General features: G+C 41.8%; 2 protein-coding genes and 1 non-coding gene across 4 annotated transcripts; all 3 read right to left on the minus strand.

Annotated features, from left to right (window-relative positions):
* Positions 1-284: 284 nt before the first annotated feature.
* On the minus strand, positions 285-15047 carry dtx4a (deltex 4, E3 ubiquitin ligase a). 2 transcript variants are annotated; one of them, XM_085400144.1, is made up of 9 exons: positions 14445-15046; positions 13996-14210; positions 11392-12589; positions 3813-3874; positions 3510-3671; positions 3363-3424; positions 2258-2578; positions 2082-2171; positions 285-1995 (listed from the first exon to the last, which is right to left on the minus strand). In XM_085400144.1, exons 2-9 carry the CDS (start codon positions 14201-14203, stop codon positions 1765-1767), a joined length of 2334 nt encoding a protein of 777 aa, XP_085256270.1. In that variant the 5' UTR covers positions 14204-14210; positions 14445-15046; the 3' UTR covers positions 285-1764. The 2 variants fall into 2 exon arrangements, with proteins under 2 accessions (XP_085256270.1, XP_085256271.1); XM_085400145.1 differs by having other exon boundaries at positions 13996-15047.
* A 247-nt stretch (positions 15048-15294) lies between these two features.
* Positions 15295-15366, minus strand: trnaa-cgc (transfer RNA alanine (anticodon CGC)). Its single transcript has one exon. It is a non-coding gene; the product is annotated as a tRNA-Ala (tRNA).
* Positions 15367-15721: 355 nt separating this feature from the next.
* Positions 15722-19536, minus strand: LOC146675084 (uncharacterized). The gene is made up of 4 exons (XM_085400147.1): positions 19348-19536; positions 18857-18956; positions 18375-18535; positions 15722-16865 (listed from the first exon to the last, which is right to left on the minus strand). The coding sequence occupies exon 4, from the start codon at positions 16861-16863 to the stop codon at positions 16240-16242; it is 624 nt and encodes a 207-aa protein (XP_085256273.1). The 5' UTR covers positions 16864-16865; positions 18375-18535; positions 18857-18956; positions 19348-19536; the 3' UTR covers positions 15722-16239.
* Between the last annotated feature and the right edge of the window lie 1596 nt (positions 19537-21132).

The raw sequence follows: 21132 nt of genomic DNA on the forward strand, positions 1-21132 counted from the left end.
GCTACAACTCACTGCTAATGTTAGCAGACTCAACACAGACATTACTACTGTGCTTGGTCACACACCGGGACTGCTTCTTATCAAAAGCCACTAAAATTGAACCCCGATATCATTTGCTTTTTTGTTTTGTTTTGTTTTGAATATACCTGTTTTTAATAAGTTTTTATCTTAGCAAAACAAAAGTTTAAAGAGCTACCTTCCAAGAAAGTCAAATAGTCAGACTTGATCATCACTTCTTAAAAATAAAAAAAATAAAAAAGTTGAGGCTTCAGGCTTTCTCTTTGAACCTTAGAAAAATGTTTAATGCAAATTTATGCACATAAAACATATACATAGAATACAGTGCATACATAAAATATCATAAAGTAAAAATGCTTTTGATGTTGGCCTACATTAGTATGTTGACACATACTGCTGCATTTCTCTTTAACATAACAACCTGGTCCACAGTGGACCACTTTGGCCCAAGCTGGACCCACATCAAGATAGTCTTTTAGACCGCGCATGGCAAAAAACAAAACATGACAAATACAACCGCTGACCACATTCTGTAGTGTGATTAGAGCATTTGAGGCTGGTGTGTATCCTACACAATAAAAGGAAAAAAATACAGTAGATACAAGCTGTTTCCTTTTGACACTAAGTAAAAAACACTGTGCAAATCTGAGCTCAGGCAGGAGGTCCAATCCTAGCTTTTGGGGAATTTATGCCTCCTAGGGGGGTAATGGATTAATCCACGATAGGGTTTCTTCTATCAGTCATTAACATTAATGCAGATACAAGAAGACATAGAAAGCTGTTAAATACACCCATGCTCTCAGGGCCAAAGGATTCAGGAATGTCAGCTTATTTCTTAAATAGAAAAATACTAAAAAAAATGATTGTTTTTAACGAAAGGGGCTGGTAAATGGCATATAAAGTATCAGGCAAACTCTTGTACACCAACAGCTTATCTAAACTTCCCTCCCATGTCTTTGTCTGTCAAGCCAAACCCAAAAACAATACAATGGAACACAGCATATTAAACAAAATGTGAAATTATAGTATAAAAAACATGGATTAATGGAACCGATATCATATAATATATGAAGTATTCATAACATACAAGAACACAAGTTAAAAATCAAACCTAAAAAGGAATGTAGTTCTGGAAAAGTACCACTAGAGGTCAGCAAATATCCATGCTCAGATATCCAGTCAAACATTTGGAGGATTTATATGCTTCTGCTTGTGGACTAACACTTTAAAAACGAACCCACATTAATTTCTTAAATTTCACTTCCATTCGGTTCAGCAGCAGCAGGAGTGGTAAACACTTCATCACTTAAGAAAAACAAAATCAGTTAGTTACATTCTTGATATGAAGTCTGACAGTATAAATGACAGTTTTTGTTCCCCCCCCACAAACTAACAATGACTCGTATGTGCACAGTGGTCTCAAATGTCTCACTGAGTAACATCGGCAACCTTGACACCATTACTGCATCAGGAAAGAAAATGATTCCCCACGTACGTATCAAAACTGACTCATGCAGTCGTAAGAGAAAAAAAAATTGAGTCGCAGCAAATTCTGCTGAAGCTATTTCAGTTGGGGCTTTTGTTTTATAGTCCTTCTCCATCATCTGGTGTAAAAGTTTCCTCTGTTCGTTTCGTCACACTTTGAAAAGAACTGGTCCGTCTAGCTGCGGATCCCCGTCCCAGGATTGTGTTTAAAGACTCACGCCTGGTATCTTCTAGTGTCTTCAGTGCTGTGAATGTCTCTGCTCAGTCTCTGGGTAGACACTCCTCCTCGGTGATGCCCTGAGCTTTGAGCTCTTCGAGGACATTGTCCAGGTGGCCGGGGTCGGGGTACCCGTGGCCCGTGAGGTTGGAGCCGAACTCGGTCTTGTGATGCACCTCGTTCCAGATGACCGTGTCGCTCTCACCTGTAGTGCTCGACGTACCCACAGAAAAAATGAGCCTACGATCCCACGCTACCAGAAGCAGCCTCAGAACCTGCAAAGGGTTAATAAAGAACACGTGTTAATATATGACCATCTTGCCCATCTGAAATTCAAAAGAAGAGACATTTCTATGTATACCTTGCGTCCCTTCTCGCTGTCAGGAAGGTAGCAGTGTCTGGGGAACCCACGTGCAGTGAAGGGTTTGCCTGGATTTGGGTGCTCTGGGCCCTGAAGACCAGAAGAAGAACAGTTTGTCACTTCATTCAAAAAGAGACGCTGCTAGCACCACATAAACACCGATATACTGAATGTACCTGGATGCCAGGAGGGATGTTGTATATGATCCGGATGGTTTTGCAGTCTGGGTGGCCAGGCAGGGAGTGCGGGATGACATGGTACTCCATCTTGCCGGGTGGCTGGTTGCCAGTCTTTACGCCGTAAATGGTCTTGCAGGTGGGACACTGCAGGCTGCCGTCCTTGTTGCCGTTATTGTACATAGCAACGAGGCACTGCAGGTGGTACTGGTGACCGCATTGTGCCAGACGACCCACCGACTCGGCCCTGGAGATGCCACCCACACCAGGACCTTTGTAGCCCGATGGTCCGGGCAAGGCCTCCATACAGATGGTGCAATCCTGACATAGAAAGATAAAGGACAGTTTGAGTTCTGTCCACTGCAGAAAAGAGATTTTCAAATTATCAGCACGTGCCACATCATGCTGTTTGAGATAATACCGGTATTTTATGTTATCAGATATCTGTAATCCAGCGACTCCAGACATTGGAGTGCTTACATTTGACTTGCGCTGTGTCACTACTACTGCACTACAATAAATGCTGCTCCCTGCAAGCTGCAATTAAAGGTAAAATGTTATTCAGGTATCTTTCCCTATGTCATCAGAAATATCGTTGTCACAAATTTCCCTAAAATATCACGACACATTGTTGAGGCTACACTGTGCAGCTCTTTTTTAATGTTTGATCACCTCCCAACAACTTTCAGCACGTGTCATGGCTTTGAGCAGCATTAGTACACCTTCTACACTTCTACCACGTAAAAATATGGACACCAAAACAATTCTACTATGTAATTTGCTCCTGAAACTGAGAATAGTGCAGATGTGGTTATTTTCCCTCCCACCTTTTTCAGTTATATAATCAGGAGTATAAGTCCTGAGCCTCAAAGAGAGAAATTTGGCCCAATATTTTACGTTTTTGCTGTATTTTGCTCTGAAAGTATTTTAAAAGTTATTAAGAATGAATCCCATCAAAGTCCAACATCATTTTACTGGTCATTATTGTCCCAAACACGGGCTCTGTTTTATACGTTAGATTTCTAAGAGATGTTGCTGGAAGCTATGACGTCTCCATCATAAATAGACTTGCTAGATAAATGCCCTCCATAGGGAGAGAACTCACCTCCTCTGGGGGGTTTCGCACTTTCTGGAGGTAGCGCTTCACCACTTCCTCTGGAGTCTTGCCTACAGACAGAAACACAAAATTCAGTGAGAATTTCATTATAGTCACAAAGCACATTTGCTCTTCTTCAAATCACAACTAGCTCACCTTTCCGGGCCTGTTTCTTTGTGGTCTTGCGACAGCAGTGGCCCAACCCTGGGACAGGTTTGAGGTCGCTCTTGCTGACAGGTGGAGGATGAAGCACCAGCTTGGGAGGGCGGGTCAGGCAGACAGGAAGCCCTGCTGCGCTCATCAAGATGCCTGTTATACCTGAATATAGCCAGAAGAGGGGGCATGAGACATACTACTCATACATTCCTATTGCATACACAAAGCTGGATGAGCTCTTGTGTTATGAGAATGATCCAGTCTAAATCATTTGGATTGATTCAGGTAGTTAGCATAGGTTACCTGCCAGTGCAGGATGTACAGGACTGGATCCATTCAGGTTCTTCACTGGAACTGTTGGCACTCTGCAACAAGGAAAACAAAGCTGTATGAATCTACTGATGGCTGACACAGGCCAGGTCACCTCCACGCAGACTGAAGAAATCTGACGAGTCACCTGTGAACAGGTGCAGTTAGATACAGCAGATGCTCGCCTCCACCTTACTTAGAGTCAGCAGGTTAAGGAGCTTTTGCCGAGTCAAGTGGAGAAACAAACACGGATTGACATGCTGCCCTATAATTGCCACATATGTTTGGGATTAAATGGCAGCACCAGAGCCTTGGCTGCTTTATTTTCTCAGTAACAATACTTGTAATATCCCAGGGTCGGTGATCACAAAATTATAAACACTTTAAGCTAAAATCCATCAACTCCAACAAAAGCAGCTTTGATTTTTATACAAGGAGGTGACATGATTGTTCATTTTAACCTCCAGTTTTTGTTCAAGATATTTAAAAATGCTGTTTAGTATGTCAAATTTGTTATGAACATATTGAAATGCTACAGTAACTTTAAGCACAGCTGTAATGTGTATAGCACACAGGGAGAGTCACGGCTGTGTCTGACCCATCAGACGAGCGTACTTACGGTCTGCCACTTTTGATAACAGTCATCGCTCTTGCTCGAAAGTGCCAAAAACCACAGATACGAGTCAAAAATATTCCAGCAGCGATATGCAGATGATACGTTTTTTAAGCTTCCTCTCCACTGGTTTCTCACTCTTCTGTTCTTTAGTGTGTCAGTGTGTCTGCCCCCGTCTCCCTCTTCCTCTGCCTGTGTGCCGGTGTTAGATCGCTCTCCTCTTTTATAGGCCTAATCCACCTGTTTCCATCTGGTGGCTAAACTCTGGTTGTAGGCCAGAGATTCGTTACAGCAGGGATTACCTGTCAGATGCTACATCACACTGCCAGGCTGTCATAAGGCAGCACCAGGTTGGTGACTGTATGAGTTACAATATGGCGATACAAAAGAATCCCTCTGACTTTAAAAAGCTGATTTAGTACTCTGATGTCGTTAGTGAATCAACATGTACTAAATCTGAAAATCACAAACATAACTGAGACCAGCCCGTCCGGCACCAACTACCACACCATGATCAAAGTCACTTAAATTATCTTTCCTCCTGATTCTGACGCTCAGTTTGAAGTTCAGCAGGTCGCTTCGACCACAGCAAAATAGACATGCATGTTAGGGTGACTGGTTTACATGTGGGGTAAACACAGCAGATATAGAGTGTAAAATAAAGGACTATGTATGACTGAAAATGTGGTTTCTAGTCTAAAGTGTTTCGAGTAAGACTACAAAAGCAAACATAAGGCCCTGGTTCTAGAATTGGCCTAGTAAAGACCCCAATCCGGCCGGCTGGATATATGAAGGAGGGCATGCATTTTGGATTTTTAACTGTACTTTTAAGTTTTAAAGCTTTTCCTGCTGATAAAAAACCTCCCCCACAGCCATTCATACTACACCAAAGTAGTTAAGTGAGTGTAAACAATCAAGTGACAGACAAGTTCCTGTTTCTCATCATCTATTTCATCTATTAGAGATTTCAAAGATTTTTTTTTTCAATCAACAAAAACGTTGTTTTATAAATACAGGACAGTCTGGGCAGAACGTTTTCTGTAATTATACTCCTTTATCACGTAGAAAAACTGAGAGTACTTTTATTTCTCTTTGTATAAGTTGATTGTGTTTTTGGTAGTCATCAAATTCAAAATGCATTTCTAGAGCTGAAGATAAATGACTGATACTTTCTTCACTTATTATAGATTCATATAATGTCTTATTTGTGATCGTGACTTAGCTTTGGACAGAGCTTTAAATAGATGCGATGACAAATCTGGGAGTCATTTTAACATATGCAGAATTGAACCTGCTTATCTTGAAGTCACTAAAGAAAAATTGAGCTTTTGAGGAACAGTGACTCCTGTGTGACTAGAAGAGCTCAGACTATTCTACAGTTAATAGAATACATAATAAAATGTAAAAAAGAAAGAAAAAAGACAAGAAAAAACCCTGTAATTTCCCTCTCTAAGTAAATGATGTGACGATGGCATGGAAAACCTCACAGTAAGGAATTACTAGACTGTTCAGGTTCCTGTACTGGTCAACCTGATTACACGGTGCTGTGGCTCTATATTTGTTTGTTTACCAACAAAGTGTCCTAGCTGTGGTATTAACTCCGTCTGAGCATGCTCCTTACGTGACTAAGAAAACGTCGACCGACCGACTCGATCTCTAACGGGTAAATGTTGACTGGCATTTTATTTGTGTGTCCGGCGGGAATAAGTGAGCAGTATGAGGTGGAAGAAAAGTGGAGAAAGGTTAAGAAAACAAGCCGGGGCGTGTCGGCCAGTCACGTTTCTCTGATCTCGGTTAAGCTATCGGCATTAGAGCGGAGTCCATCTGGCGCGCTGGATGATGGAAACGCACAAGCCACCGCATATGGCAACACAAGCTCACACCCTGAATCAAATCTAATAAACAAATTGGTTGATTAAAACTTGAAGCAGAAGTAAATCCAGTCATCGGGCTCGAATGATGACGGGTTACTTTTTATGGAGACAAGCATAGGCAGTGCAGAAAAAGCAGGTGCGCCGACCAATGGAAACTCTCGTCACTGTGATGCATCTGTGACGCTGAAGACCCCCGACACGCTAACGCCTCACTTACAAACCATCTGCTCAATTTCACTGCAGGCAAACTCTCAACAACAGCTCATCAATCCATCTACTAAAGGAAATTCTTTTACATAACAAACTTACATAGTACTATTTTTTAACTAAACCGCATAAATGCTACAATATTTTTGTTTTTTCAGCAGACTGTTTAAATCCAGTATGAGAGTTCTTTAACATCTTCTGGTACCACACTTCCTCAATTTGTCATCATGTTTTCTTGCTACAGTTTGTATGTACATGTGTCTTGTGCTTCCTTTGCTACTGCAGCATGTGCTCATCTTTTGTGGTCTTAAAGAAATTCTACTTGATCCTCTCCAGAAAGTAAAAGCGAGCTGCTTGGTTAAATTCACTGCAGCTTGAATTCTTCTGTAGATTTGAATAATTAAAGCTCAACACATAAATATTTTGGACCCATTGACAGCAAAAGAGGATATGTGCAAGGCAAAAAGTCATCAGTGTAGTGATAACCCACATACCTTTTCACGCTGGCTCCAAAAGGGAGAACAGCCCAGAGACTTCCATGTTAATGTTTTACCAGCTTTAGAACAGGAATGTTTACTAGTTGGTACAAAGAAATTGTTTGGGCAACTCGATTTAATCTTCCTCTTAATAACACACTCTCAGAAGGCCCCAGTCATATCTGTCACTAGGGAAAATGTATTGGCCAACCAGCTGGTGGGGGATTGCTGCAGGTTGCTCATTGTCACTCAGTGAAATTGGTTGAAGAGTGCAATGCAAACCAGAAATGGAAAAATGTGCCTTTGGAAAGGTGCTGGTTTCAGCTGCAGTCAACATCTTTCAGTCAATGAATTTGGTGTCTTAGATGCAAACTATAAGTGACCGTGGCAATCTGCTTGCAACCAATGCAACTGCAAGGATGGTTTTGGTGCAACACACTCATTACAACTGTTTCATGCAGCAAGCATTCAGTAACCAGTCACATTTTTCAATACATATTTTTCCCTAGCGGCCAAAAGTTGCCAAGGCGCTCACTGACTGGTCGCTAGGTCTGTGTCACTAACCACTAAACTGTATAAGTGCAACAGATGGATGGTGACACTGGCGGCTTTTTGCTAATCGTCATTTCAGCTAAACTGAGTCACTGAACTGGTATCTCAAGTGCATTTGTAGAGAAATTTTAATGCAGTTATCTGAAAATAGTAGCTAATCATACTAACAGAAATTCCAGTAAGTCTGTAGTCAAGTCTTAATAAGTGAACTTCTATCTTATTACTAACTCATTACTATTTAGCAGGCTATCTGTTTCTGTGCATTACACCTTTACAGTTTTTGGATGCAGCTTGCTAACATCAGTGGATAATTTAGCTCACCATCCATTGCCACAAAAAGAAAAATAAGAATAAAGGAAAACATTATTGATGGGGCCAACACGCTACAATTAAGACTTCAAAACTGGAAGTCTGACTATATACAAGTCTGGAAAATATCCTCTTACATGATTTTATTATCATTATCATTTTGTACATGGGCATGATTTAGAGTGTGGTTACTCTGTGACTGATAATTTACTACTATAAGCCCATGTTTCATATACAGCCTGGTTGACAGTTTACTCTATATAATGAATGCAACCTTAAAATTAACTGAGGACCGTAGCGCCGAGTAGTGTCAAACAGTAACAGTTTAAGGTTTTGAATGATAAGAAAAATTACAATTTGAAGTAATTTCTGTTAAGGCTTTACCCTAATCCCCCAGCAGAATTCATTTTGCTAAAAATAATTACATGTAATTTCCTTCTGTGAATAACATCATTGCACAGCAGGTGAAAGGTCCCACTGGAAGGTGAAGCAGCAATTCAATGATGTTAAATGCCTCACAGGGGCAATAACTCCTGATTGTTGTACTTTCTTAATTACTTACTTTTTAAAAAGGGTGAACTTAATTATCCACACATTTCAATGGATTTAAATAATGACTGGTTTCAGCGGGTTTAAAACAGTTTGGATGTGACCGCGCTTGTGTTGCATGGATATGGGGATAAAGCAGTGAGCAGGCTGGCAGGATCAGAGCGATTCTGAATCGGTGACGTCGGTGGTTTTACCGCAGCAGCAGGTGTGACCATCTGCTGGACTCTCACCTGATATGTTTAAAGAATTGCTCTGTCATGCAGCTCACCTGACACAAAATGAGGAGATTAACGAGGCAGAAATATTAATCCTGCTGTGATTGGTGTTAATCTGAGGCTTAGCTGGTGTAAAAACTGGTGTTTCACTGAGGTTGTTTCAGTTAATGCCAGGATTCAGACAGTTGGGTCACCGTGCTGGGGCACGAATGGATTAGGTGACATGGAAATTATTTTTCAGTGTATAGTTATGTGTCTAATGTTTGGAACTAGAAACTAGGTCTATGCAGAGCAGTATGCACGCATGCATTTTCTCTGCATGTCTGCAGTTTTATATATAAAACAGCTACCTCAGTCACAGTGAACGCCACAAACAACTCCAGCTGCAAACTAAACACAACAACTGTGTTTTAAAAAAAAAAAAAAAATTCTAGTTACACAGCAAGAACAGCGCACCTCCACCTGACCATGACCAGACATCCAACTAACCAGCGCCTTCTGGCTCCGACACGTGGATACTGCGACTTCCTTCATTAATCCTCATGCACTCAGTTCGTCAACACCGGAAGATCACGCGGTCATAAAGCGACACTCTGATAAAGAGTTTCAAAATTCTCTGTTACATCAAACCCTTCTCCCTAATAAAAGGAGATCTTTTTGTAGGTTATAGCAGGTAAGAACATCTCGTATTCCAACTCAAATCACAGCAATCACATGGCAGGAACTGGATGAATGTGATGGATGACTGCAAAATGAAGTATATAATGTTACACTTTATAGTTTTGTTGTATATGAATTACAGCATGTTACTGTTAATTATATGTATACTCTTTGCTGACTGGTGCTGCAGAATATGCAGTAAAAGCAACATGAACGCCTATTTTTAAATCCTAGTTTTTATGCCATTAATCCTCCTGATATATTGCATTCATTAGCAAATATTTAGATAAATTCCCACTGCATGGCATTTTTAGTTTAAGTTACAGCTAACACCATGCAAAAAGTTCCAGATGACATGTATAGAAATTGCTGTAGATTCATGGATTTTAGTATATTACAGGAAAACATTTGGTTGTATGTATATATCTATTTATTTTGTTTAATTTTAAACAGGAGTGCAATCAGCAGTTGGGAGCTCCTTGTCTTCAGTCAAAATACAAGGGCCTTTATTTTAATGATAACTGTGGCTGCTAGCTACCATAATTACTTTGGTCACCATGATGTTGTCTGATGCACAGTTACAGGCAGTAGAGTGACTTGACAAAACGTTACTTTCATTTTTTACTATAGAAATTTGTTTTTACAATAATTTAAAAATTACAACTTTAGCAGCTACACAGCTGATGTCTGTACACTAAAATATTCCTTAGTGGAAATTTCTAAATTCTTATCAAGATTTTCAGTGACACGTTTTGGACATCCCTGACTTGTTTTACAAGCATTCAAAATGTTTCTTGATGCATCTTTGAGTATCTTTACATCACATTACACCACATCCACATTTTTTATATTTAATTGTACCAAAGGGTTTTTTTTAACCAAGTTACCCAGACAATTCAGTAAATCTTACCAACCCATCTCTTAGAGTTAAGTACTTGCAAACTAAGTTTTTATCCATCATGAGTACATCCAGGCAGGTTCCTGGTCCTACATTCACTCTGTACATTTAAAACAAGCTCAGCCATATAGCCAGAGTCAACAACTGTCCTCAGCGACAACATTTCAGTAAATTCTGGATTTCTTAAATTTTATGTTACAAAGTTTTAAAAGCTGTTTAAGTTGAGCCTGATGTTTCTTTACACATAACGAGGAAAAAAAGCTGGATCAGGTCATCATTCATTGAAAGACTAGCAACGAATACCAGAGTTCTTCTATTTAAGTGACAGATACGAACTATTCATGACGCTGTTTTGACAACATCCTCACTTTACTTTGATTTAAGATGACACTTGTGCTACTGTGTGTTTGTAGAGCTTTACCACCATTTGCTGTTTGCGTGATTAATCTCTGGAATGTGCAAACACTTGAGAGAGCTTACTTTGTTCTTTGTTGAATGCCCTTCATTGTATTTCCGTGAAAGTAACTGAGCCTGGTGGACTTTGTCACAAAGATTAAAGGCTCAGAAATACTAATGAGCATCGATGTCAGACATGGTTGTTTGGGGCTGTCACGGTGTAATGACAGCCCCAAACAAATAGGAAATTGCTGTCTAAAAATGTTTTCTTTTTACATGTCTTGATGCCTGATTGGGCTTTTTTGTGTAAAGTGAACTGGCATGGGATCTTATGCCCAGAAACATTTCATGTATTTAGTATTACATAGTGTTAGTGCTTGGATCATGATTTGTAGGTACCTTTCATATCATATGAGCATTTTTATACTGCTGGTCTATCTGGAAACAATTCACATGATATACCAGGAGAGCATGCGAGGCAAAATACACCAAGGAACTGCAGGCTGTGAAAAAACGGATGTGAAATTGTTGTGACAAAAATACAAGTGCCTTAGAAAGTTATTTGTTAAATTTCCATGTACTGAAAACATGGTTTACAGGAACTTTACAACCTTTGTTTTGCTGACAGAGCATATGACAGAGAAGCTCAGAAAAACACATAAGCCTGTCATTCAGAAGTGTGGAAGGCGTGTTTAATTTCACAGCTGACGTGTTGAAGTGTGGAGTGAGTGAGAGGGTTCTCATCATTGATAGGTTTTGCAGGATACGAGCAGGTTCTGCGTACAGAGACAGGTGCTGAAACATTACAGCGTATTTCTACTCACCCAGAGGCGATAAGGGCACGCGACTGAGCCATGGCGATACGCTGCAGCGCCGGACGGCTCAGCCCTGCGAGGCTAGACCGAGGTGGCAGGGGCGCCGCGCAGGCAGCAGCCGCCGCGGCAGCGCCGGATGAAGACACCGGACCCAGGACACGGGCAGAAGGTGATGGGGTGCAGGTGGATGTAGCTGTGGAGATGAGAGGTGGCCCTGAGGCAGGTGCTGCAGGGGCAGAACAGGAAATGGAGAGAGAGGAGACAGAGGTGGAAGGGTGAGGGGTGGAGGTGGTGGAAGATGATAGCGTAGTGGAGGGCGGGGGGGGCGGTGGCAGCGGTGGTGGGAGAGGAGGAGGTGGGGGCCTTGTGGAGGAGATGGAGAGACCAGCTGTGGCTGACCCAAGAAGGGAAAGAGAATGGGTGAAGCCTCCTCCGTAGCCAAGGCTCGTAGTGCCAACGCTGCTAGCACCAACCATGCTCATACCTCCTGCACCTCCCATACCACCTATGTTGAATCCACCTGTCGCCCCAACCATGGATGTCCTGTGGGGGGAAAGCGACCTCGACAGGGTTGGAGGCCGAGGCAGGGTTAGTGAATAAGAGCCTCCTGGGATGGGGAGGCTGCTTAGTTTGGGACTTGGTGGTTTAGTCTGTGGTGGTCTTCGACCGAGAGTGTGAGCGGTCGACATAGTGCCTGCTTTGACACTTAGCACCAGCATACACTGCTGACAGGCGCATGGCTGTCCCAAGGAAGTGATGGCTGAAGCCGGGAGCGCCCCGCTGGGGTACGCACTCCCGTTTCCAGTCCCACTGCTGCTCATCCGGATCCCCATGCCCACTCCAGATACATCAACACCTAGAAGTCCTCCGTGTCCAGGCATGGACGTTGGCCCCCAGGCATGGTGAGACTTGGGTAGTGGCCCAGATACCAGCGGGTAAGCCAGATCAGAACGGCGCTGGATGCGTCTGCAGCGCTGCGTTTGCCCATTGATTTGGGTCATACTTTCGAAGTCAATGAGGTAGCAGAAACCCAGCGGCGCCAGGTCCAGCCAGGGCTGCTGACGGTCGCGCGCTGCCTGGATTGCAATGCCCACCTCAGTGTCGTATGCCGTCCAGCTGCCAGCGTCGTTCTCCCACTCCCACAACCAGCCCTGGCCTGGCGCTGATGTGGGGTCGTAGAAGCTGCGTCGCACCGGTCTTAGGGTACCTGAAGAACACGCCACAATGGACTGAATTACTGAACAGTAAACTATATTAGTATACATTAAAAAGAAGACTTGTACTGTGAATATGAAGTTCTGTAGCGACTTTTCACTGAGTCTGCTCAACATGACGCCAGGCGATGAGAAGTAGACGCGAGACGAGGAATGCGACTGCACTACAATTTGCTGCGGAGAAGTAGATTACAACCATAACAAATTCTACATGTCTGTGTTTGCTTGCTAAGAATTTGGGCAAACAGGTTGCCCCTGGTAACAGCACATGGTGTTCTGAATTCCGATTGGCTGGCAGCCTTGATCCGACCCAAAGCTGACTGTGTTTGCTTTCCCTGGGTGTCTAGAGAAACTCCACAGAGTCTCTATACTGTAAAAGCTCCCCACATCAAATCCCGGCTTCCGATAGCACTGCATACGTTGCGTTAAGAAGGATGCTTCACACTTGAGCCTCTTCACTGGCAACAATAACAGGGAAAAACAGAAAACCGTACAAATTCTGTGAAATAACACTTTTCGCAACTGTGACTCTGGAGCTTTAACATTGCACACTACTAATGAACACACAAAACATAAAGCACTGTTGAGCACATGAGGCCTGCCACGCACAGACGCATAATAATATGGGCTCGTTCACGAATTCTGCTCCTGTCAACCCCATTTTTTCAGTGTCCTCGCACTCCTGAAATTCCTCTCCTCCTCTCTTGCTGCTACTGCTTTTCTTCCTCAGACTGGGGCACCCTGCCTGTCTCCCTCATTTCAGCCTGGTTTCGGGTTTAGAAAATAAACCAGACAAAAGCTTTTATCAGCCAGCGCTGAGAAAAGGCCAATGTTGGGGTGTCTGCCAAAAAGAGGGGGAAAAAAAGGGGGGGGGGGGGGGTCTGACAATCCCCTTCTTTGTCTTATACCACCCTGCCTGGCCTGCTCGGTGAAGTTGTGGCAGATCACCGCTTGTGTCTCCTGGAAGACAATACCGAGGGCCGTGTTTTGCAATGAAAACCTTCCCATGCATGGGCAAGCACACACTTCCTGCCAGGAATGACTCACTTCAGAGCTGACACCTTTCAAAATCCAACCTCTTCAATGCTGGAGTGCACAAATCTAGGGGCCGTGTGGAGGGGGGTGTCACTGAACTGGTGAAGATGGCAATTCAATGATTTGAGATTTTAAGATGAAAATGATTCAATTTATGTCACTGAGTGAGATCTTTAGACCACTAAACCCATCAGCTTCTGCATGATGATTATCAATAACAACCCGCCAGCATAAAAAAAAGAAAAAAAGGCCTCCACCTCAGGCTCAGCTTCAGCATTACACCCCCCCCACCACCACCACCGCTCTCTCTCTCTCTCTCAAACACACCCTCCCTCTCGCCCCTCTCCCCCCTCCCGTTTCTCACCTGTGTCCTGTCGGAACTGGTGCATGGAATGCAAATCGATGATGTAGGGCGAGAGGCGAGAGTCCACCTGGCCGAGGACGACACTACCACAGCGCGGGTCGCTCCGGATGACTGCCTCGATGTGATGACAGACAGCCGGGCTGTAGGGCCGCCAGCGTCCGTGCTCGTTCAGCCATTCCCATACCACTACGGCGGATGCTAGTAACATCCTACTCCTGAAAAGACAGAAAAACAAAAACAAAAACAAAAAATGACAATACCGAGGCACAAATGAAGGAGAAGCCGGGGCGACGGGTGTTTAAAGGTACCCCGCTGATGCCTCTCCGCCGCGCAGCCCTGCGCACAGCGGCGCTGCATCCATCTTGGACAGTTTGCAACCCAGATGTGTTTTCAGTGCTATCTGTGCTTCTAAGTGCATCTTTCGGGATGACAGCACATGCAATCCGTACCTTCCATGTTTGTAGTTTCGGAGGTGCAGCAATTATTAGGTCCTTTTATTGCACGGGGGAGATACAGAGCGTTTCGTGGAAGCAAAGACAGAACAGAAGCCTTCCAGGATGGTTGCATTTTACTCCCTATGCAGATGAGTGACGTCTACCGAAATCAATTCTCAGCCACAGTCAAGTTTGGGTGAGAGGAGAAAATGCAACTTGGATGCTCACGGTGGTGCGGCGGTGGTGAACTAGGTTACTGTCATGAACCGACTTTCATAGTAAACTGTAAGATTTAAAAAAATATATATAATCAGACAAAAAACGGAGGATTTTTTTTAAAAATAGATTTTTAATATTTACCCCGTTAAATCGTCTCCTCCTGTAAAAACAAACAAACAACAACACTGCTTTGTAGAGTAGTTTGTTTAGTATTGATCCACCAATATAACTGTAAGAATGAGGTAAAATCCCGTGTCCGTGTTACATAATCGCTCTAATAAATTTTCGGAACACTACGTTTGGAGTTAGCTTTACTTATTGGCTCATCCAAAATGCCTCCATCGACCAGCTCTCACTTAACTATCAGGTACTGGACGGGTGAAAATAAATCTTTGAGGCTCGCGTGTATGAACACCCCCACGCCTCCAAGGCATCCACCGTCCAATCACATTCGAGCACGGGCTGCTTTGGGCCAATCGCAAACCTACCTCACCTCGCGCACACATTGAGGTGACGGTGTTTGCTATATAGTTATGCCGTATTGCTTTAAAATTTTTTACCTCTTCTTCTGTGACTTCTGTGACAATATTGCACTTTATAACATTTACAACTTATACGGAAATAAAAGTTGAAAAAAAAAATTCTTTGGAGATGCCGGGGATTGAACCCGGGACCTCATACATGCGAAGCATGCGCTCTACCACTGAGCTACATCCCCATTGGCTGAATAATCAACAAGGAGAGGATTTATCTGTAACTCATGGCTGTACCGCTATTGTGGCTGATTTTGGTGTAATTACGACTTTAATATTGAAAGTTATATTGTTATTCATATGTATTTGCTCCGGTTAATGCATACAACAGGAAACTTGTGGCGTACCGCTAGCATGTTTTTTCTCTAAAACCCTAAAAACATAAAACACGGAAGAATTTTAGCTTCGTCATGCTATGATCACGTTATGTACACATGCTTCCGCTGATAGCATTACTGCATGTTTTATATATTTTTAAAGTATACAATTCATTCGTATTTTCAGTATGTGGTTTATTAAATTTTCAACCATTTACACACCATATAAAATGTATGTTGACTTAAAGTTTGATCGGTTACATTCACTTGTTTTCAATAAAACAAATAACGCATTATTTTGTTCTCACTATATTTAATTACTACTCTTTTTTTATTTCTACAAACGGCATAAAGAACAACAAAAAACAGAGCAGAAAACACTAAAAAAAGTTTCCAGTTTTCAATTTCTTATGTAGATTAAAATAAACATTTAAAGCAAAAAAGTATAGACAAGTATTGGTTTTTTTTACACTTTACAGTTACAATCTAGAGTACCCCTGTATGTTTATATAACTGCTTTATTCATCAAAAAAATTTGACCAGAGGAAAGCAAGGTCAGTGAGGTCATGAAAGTTTAAAGCTCTTTGGGTTTAATGGGTGGGTGCATGTATCTTTTATTTTATTTTATTTTTTTAGACTAATAGAAGGAATTTGCAGTGGGGAGACATTTAGGGGATGAAGCTGATGTTTGTGAAATCCTGATTTGGCAGTTTCCTCAGTCTTATTCATTATTTCTGATTCTCACAACGCCGTCACGTCACCTTTACCCTCACCACCTTCTTCAGACCAGATCGCACTTCCAGAGAACTGCTTTAGATCTATCAGCAATCCCGGCCCTCCACTTGCCTCAGCTTTACTCTGCTCTTCTCCCACTTTCTCCTCCTTTTCTTCACTTTTATCTTCCGTCTCTCCCTCTGGCTCAGACTCATCGTTAAGTTTGGTTTGCTCTCCTGCCTCTGAACTCCCAATACTTGAGTCATCATTTGAAGTATTACTTTCTTTCTTTTTAGCATTACCAGTGTCGTTGTCCTCCTCCTCTTCATCTCCCTCTGTGTCACTCTCCTGACTACCACCACTATCCACCTGTTCTTCTTCATCTTGGACTTCCTGCATTTCCTCCCCTTCCTCTTCTTCATCACTTCCAGGCCACAGCTGGACCCCAAGACGTGCCCCCACAGCTAACGCTGCACTTCTCGCCTGGTCCCTGAGACCTCCTTCCTTGTAGACGATGCGTCGGACTGTATATTCCCCTTCAGCCTCCCTGTTCAGCTTCTTGTACAGTACAAAGAGCACAACAAGGAGGAATAATAGGATGAACAAAAGGCCCAGCACCAATGGAGTGCTGTTTTGTTCAGAATCCCCCATCCCTGAAGGAAGGACAGAGAAGAGGTTCAGAATTAGTATGAACACACATGGGGAATCAGTTCATTTTCATAAATGTTTTGGTGATGTAGGATTTCAGAAAACACATGTTTACATTCTTGCTGAGTTAGATTAGAAAAATGACATTTTACATCATTCTCGTTTCATTTAATTGAAGCCTGAAATCTGATAGAGTAGCGAAATACGAAGGGTGCAGTACAAGGAAATCAGTCACAGGTGGACACAAGGGGCAAAGCTGATGTATAAATTCCTATATGATTTTTTTTCTTCATAAAACCCATTAGGCATTTGAAGATAACTCTCTTTCAAGCAAGCCTTGCCTCTTTGAATGATCTTAATGTGAAATCATATGCATTCAACCAATAACTTGCCAACAGGGTGTGAGGTGTGATATATATTTATCTGGATTTGTATGTGAGCATTAAAATGTGTCTGTGGGTGGAGCTTTCAGTGGAAAGACTGCTCGGTCTAGCAGGAGCAAACCGTGGTCAAGTACTAACTAACCTTGTCCCTTTCATAGTCTAGCTTGTTTCGTTAAATGAGAGACCCATTGTAACGGATAGCTGCGCATTAATCACCTCACAGTAAGCAAGTTCTGGGTCTGGGCAGAACTGCTTGTCAGGTTAGCTGGTGGTTTAAAGTTGGATGAACATGTGTCATTGCAATTATTTCATTTTACAAAGGCGCTCCGAAGACATTTTTTAACTCATAAATTTGACTCTCTTATAGTCAAAAAGAGTCAAACCTGTGAACTTTATCCACCAGTTGAAATTCTGCAGTGAAACGGCTGAAAATGATGATCAAATTGCATAAATTAGAAATTTTCAAAATTCTAGAGTGACAAACACGCAATTTTTGGCACTTATATCCACTTTTGAAAGTTTGTTTCAGTCGTTTGCTGCATTACAGTTTGCTTTGGTCCCAAGAACACCAGCTAAGAATCATTCTGACACAACAAACTAAATCTGACAGTTGCGTTGTGGTGCAAATTAAAAAAAGAAATAGCAAGCAAGCAAGATTTACAGCTGCTTTAGGCCTTTTTTCAAACACAAAAGCTGTGTGTTTTTTTTTTTCTAACACTGCTTAGCAAAGCTAACTGTCTGCATCATCTTCATATTTCTACATATGACAGCAATATGATTTTTTTTTTTTATCAAACTCTTGGCAAGAAAGTCATTAACACTGTTTATCACACACACACACACAAAACAAGCACTTCTAAAAATAGGTACATTTTTAGCTTTAAGAGCAGCTTTCACTGTTTATTTTAGCAAGGGTGTGCCTTATCACTTAAAACAATGCAGTGTGTGCACTTGAGGGAACACAAAAGCAGAAAGCTGTTTCTCTCTTTGCACTTTTAAACAATGGAAACTAAGAGTCTGCCACAGACTTTGTGTAGGGCTTCTGAACTCATTGTCAGTCCACTTTTAACTCGTTGCAATGACACAAATCTGACTTTGCTACAATTAAATGTAATTAAAAATGTGCATTACCTCCTTAGGAAGAAGTTACAGTTGAATTAAAGAAAAAAAATTCCTGGATGGTTTGGAGTCTCAGTTACAGGCTGAACTTTACAGTCACAAACTCCTGGTGCTTTCAAAGCAGCTGTGAACTTGTCATCAGGAGATCCATTGGTGAATTTTATACTCAGGATCTAAACATGAAATTAAAAAAGAGGTAAATTGACAAAGTTAAGGCATGCACAACACTGCACAAAAACGGCAGTGGTACTACTGAAATGACCTATCATCTGAACAGCAAGTGCACAATATTGCACGATTTATGATGAAGCATCACTAATTGTAGCTTTCTAAATCGAGAGGAAACATTGATGCATTGCTCAGCGTTAACCTGAAACTTTTTCTCCATATACAAATGTGTTCTTTGCACATTAAAATTTAGAAAGTTTTTTTTTAAATCAATCTTTACCAAAACATAACACAGGCTCACAGGTTATAGTTATATACATACTCACACTGGAGATGTTACAGGAAGTCTGCCCTTGTTAAACTCTAAATTGTGTTCACTAGGATGACAGGAAGCTTTGCAGACCGCTCAGAGCGTTTGCTGGTTTCCTGTCAAAATGATAATTGAACAGCATCAGTCAGCCCGCCATGGGTGGAAACTTTTTCACTCGGAGTTCATCAGACCGAGAGCCGACATCAACTATTGCAAAATTAATCAAGAACTAAAGCAGGTCCACTTACAAAGAGCAATTAAAGCCAAAATGGATCAGAATAACTGATCTAAGTTGCAAATTATTGCCTGAGGTGCTGTAATTGTACCTCAAATGTAGCTTAGCATAGATTAAATAAATGCTTCAAGTACTTCAAAATCCAAAGTATTAAAAATCACAACAGGGGAAAAGCAGACAAAGCAGTTTCAGTGTAAAAGATGTGCGCAGCAAAAATGAGCTTAAGAGAAAAACAGGAAGGACATTTTTTTTTAAAAACCCGAAAAACTTACCAAAGTTGTGAGTGAGAGATACTGTTTGTGTTGCTGGAGAGCGAAGAATGGCAAAGAGGCTGACTTGTGTCATTTAGGGTGTGTTAGAACGAGTGCGTAGAAAAAGAAGAAGAAGAAAAAAAGTGAGAGAGAGAGACAGCAGGGGGGTGATGCATGACATGTGATGCAGAAAGTGCTCGCTGAAGCCCTCCGAGGAGGTGGTGAGAGCAGAGATTAAAGAGAGACTTTGACGGGGTGTGGTGATGAGCACAGATAAGGAAACACACAATTATTTATGGAAAGAGGAAGGTGCAAATTTGAATTTGTTCCTTGCGAGGTTGACAAGTCACTTGGAAACTGCAGGTGTGAAGTCTGTGAAGTACACGTGCAGAACATGCATGTCTCATTACTTGTTGCACAGGTCTGTGAATGAACTTATATATATAGTTTTCTTTTTTTTTTCAGTTGGAAGTTTGTTAATTTGGTTTGGTTTTGCTTTATTGGACATATAAACCAACAAAACAAGTCTGGTGGTGTACATGAACCCGAAGGCAGCCTAAGAGCTAAACCCTGATCTATATTTCTTTTTAATCAACCCCCAAACGAAGGACTTAATTACATATTACAACAGTGATATCTGAACCTATCAAAAGAGTGCATCATGTTCAAAAAGCTGTGCTGAATATGAAACCACTTTGCCACATCCTGTTTTTGCTCCACCGGCCTGCCTTCCACAGCCCCTACACCCAACAAAGACAGCTAAACCAAATCTGTACAGTAATACTGCACTGTACTACACTCTAAAGCCAGCCTACATCTGTTTCCTATTTCACTTTTCTATTATCTTTCTATCTTATTATGCACCTGATATTTTTTGGCCGTTAACCCTGAAAATCCATATCTATACAACTCTAATCATAACTCTGTTGTTTTGGGTTTTTTGAGGGGGAGGTTAAGCACTCTTGTGTTGTTTACATAATTCAGTGATCTACTGTTCTAACCTTGGGTTATTAACACTTTGAGCTGTTGTGTTTCAGAATGGTACTAAAGCTCCACATTGTTACTTTTACGCTGACTTGAGAGGAGGAACTGGGTGGCCTCTTTTTAGGCTTTTGCATGGTTGATTGGGTTTGATTTTCATTCTAAAAAGATCACAGGTTGTTCTGTTATTCTTTTTATTGTTGTTATAAGCCTTTCTAACAAGCCTCCAGCTGCTTTCTAGTACAAATCAGATAAAATGGCCTTTGCTGGGTGTGAGGAATTTTAATTGATCTGACGAGCAGTCAAGTACAACACATTAAACTGTTTTGTTTGTGTTTTGTGTATCTGCTTAAATGCACAAAGCAGCAGGCGATGGCACGGTTACCAAACCCAAATACCATAGTCTCTTGGCCATTTATTAGGTACACGTCGCTAATACTGGATTGGATCCCCTTTTTGCATTGCGAACTGCTTTAATTCTTCATGGCACATATTCATCAAGGTGCTGGAAACATTCCTCACAGATTTTGGTCCTTGATGTTCATCCTGTGTCAGGGGTGGATCTAGAGAAACCTTCTTAGGATGGCATGAAAATCAAATGGGGTGGCAAAAACACACACACACACACACACACACACACACACACACACACACACACACACACACACACACACACACACACACACACACACACACACGCACGCACGCACGCAGGTGTTACATATGGTTAAAATGATTCAAATGGATGAAGTATACACACCATGGGGTGGCTCATTCACAAACACAAGTCTAACTTAAGTTTCACACATAAAATCTGAAATGACT

This window comes from Rhamphochromis longiceps, linkage group LG3, assembly GCF_057381845.1.
Source record: "Rhamphochromis longiceps isolate RC_006_pf linkage group LG3, R_longiceps_female_GT1.1, whole genome shotgun sequence".
Classification (NCBI taxonomy): Eukaryota; Metazoa; Chordata; class Actinopteri; order Cichliformes; family Cichlidae; genus Rhamphochromis; species Rhamphochromis longiceps.